The 764-nt window shown below is 61.5% G+C and overlaps 1 protein-coding gene across 1 annotated transcript in view; it reads left to right on the forward strand.

Annotated features, from left to right (window-relative positions):
* Nucleotides 1-695, forward strand: part of LOC104290111 (sodium-dependent serotonin transporter-like) — a 7,677-nt gene extending 6,982 nt beyond the window's left edge. The window contains 2 exon segments of the mRNA XM_009889173.1: nt 1-123; nt 615-695. The exon segment at nt 1-123 is cut by the window's left edge and continues 17 nt beyond it. Of these exon segments, the coding sequence (XP_009887475.1) occupies nt 1-123; nt 615-695 (204 nt within the window).
* Nucleotides 696-764: the final 69 nt, after the last annotated feature.

The following is a 764-nucleotide window of genomic DNA, read 5'->3' on the forward strand; positions in this document are numbered from 1 at the left end:
TTCGACTATCAGTACCCGGAGTGGAGCATCTCGGTGGGGTACCTCATAGGAGCATCGTCCTTCATCTGCATCCCCTTCTACATGGTGTACAAGCTCGTGTGGACACCGGGGTCTCTCAAGCAGGTCAGGAGTGGGACAGACAATCCTGCGGCCCCCGTGTGGGCTGGGGGTGGGCAGGGCCCCCTGCTCGGGTCAGCCAGAGATGGGGGCTCAGGAGCTGGGCAGATGGTTGATGGGTCCTCAGCATCTTTGGTCACGTGGCAATTAAATCACGCCTGGAGAGCTGCTTGGAACAGGGCTCAGAGGAGCGCGGCTCGATGGTCTGATCATTTTCAGTTGTATTTCTGAAGCTGTGAATTTGTCCAGGAGGCAGCGGGGCTGCATCAGGATGGCCCTGGAGGCAGGAAACCATCCCCAGCTGTCACCCTTCCTCTCAGCCCATTTTTGGGACGCCTCCTGCCCGCTGCGGTCTGCTGCGGGCTGACACAGCCCCCGGCCCTGCAGCAAGCAAGATCCCGGCGGGGATGGCTTCGGCACGCCAGGGCAGGCAGCCCTGCATCGGTGAGGGAAGGAAACCCATTGCCTGTTTTTCTTTGCCTGCTTACACCCTCCAGCGCCTCGCCGTCTGCATTCGGCCGGAGAAAACCACACGAGACCCCCAAGCAGAGGCGGTGTGCATGTCACCTGTCCTGTAGCCCAGCGGCGCATCCAGAGACTGCTTCGGCTTCCTTCGGCTCCTGCCCCGACAAAGCAACGGGGCGAGC

This window comes from Charadrius vociferus, unplaced genomic scaffold, assembly GCF_000708025.1.
Source record: "Charadrius vociferus isolate BGI_N301 unplaced genomic scaffold, ASM70802v2 scaffold567, whole genome shotgun sequence".
Taxonomy (NCBI): Eukaryota; Metazoa; Chordata; class Aves; order Charadriiformes; family Charadriidae; genus Charadrius; species Charadrius vociferus.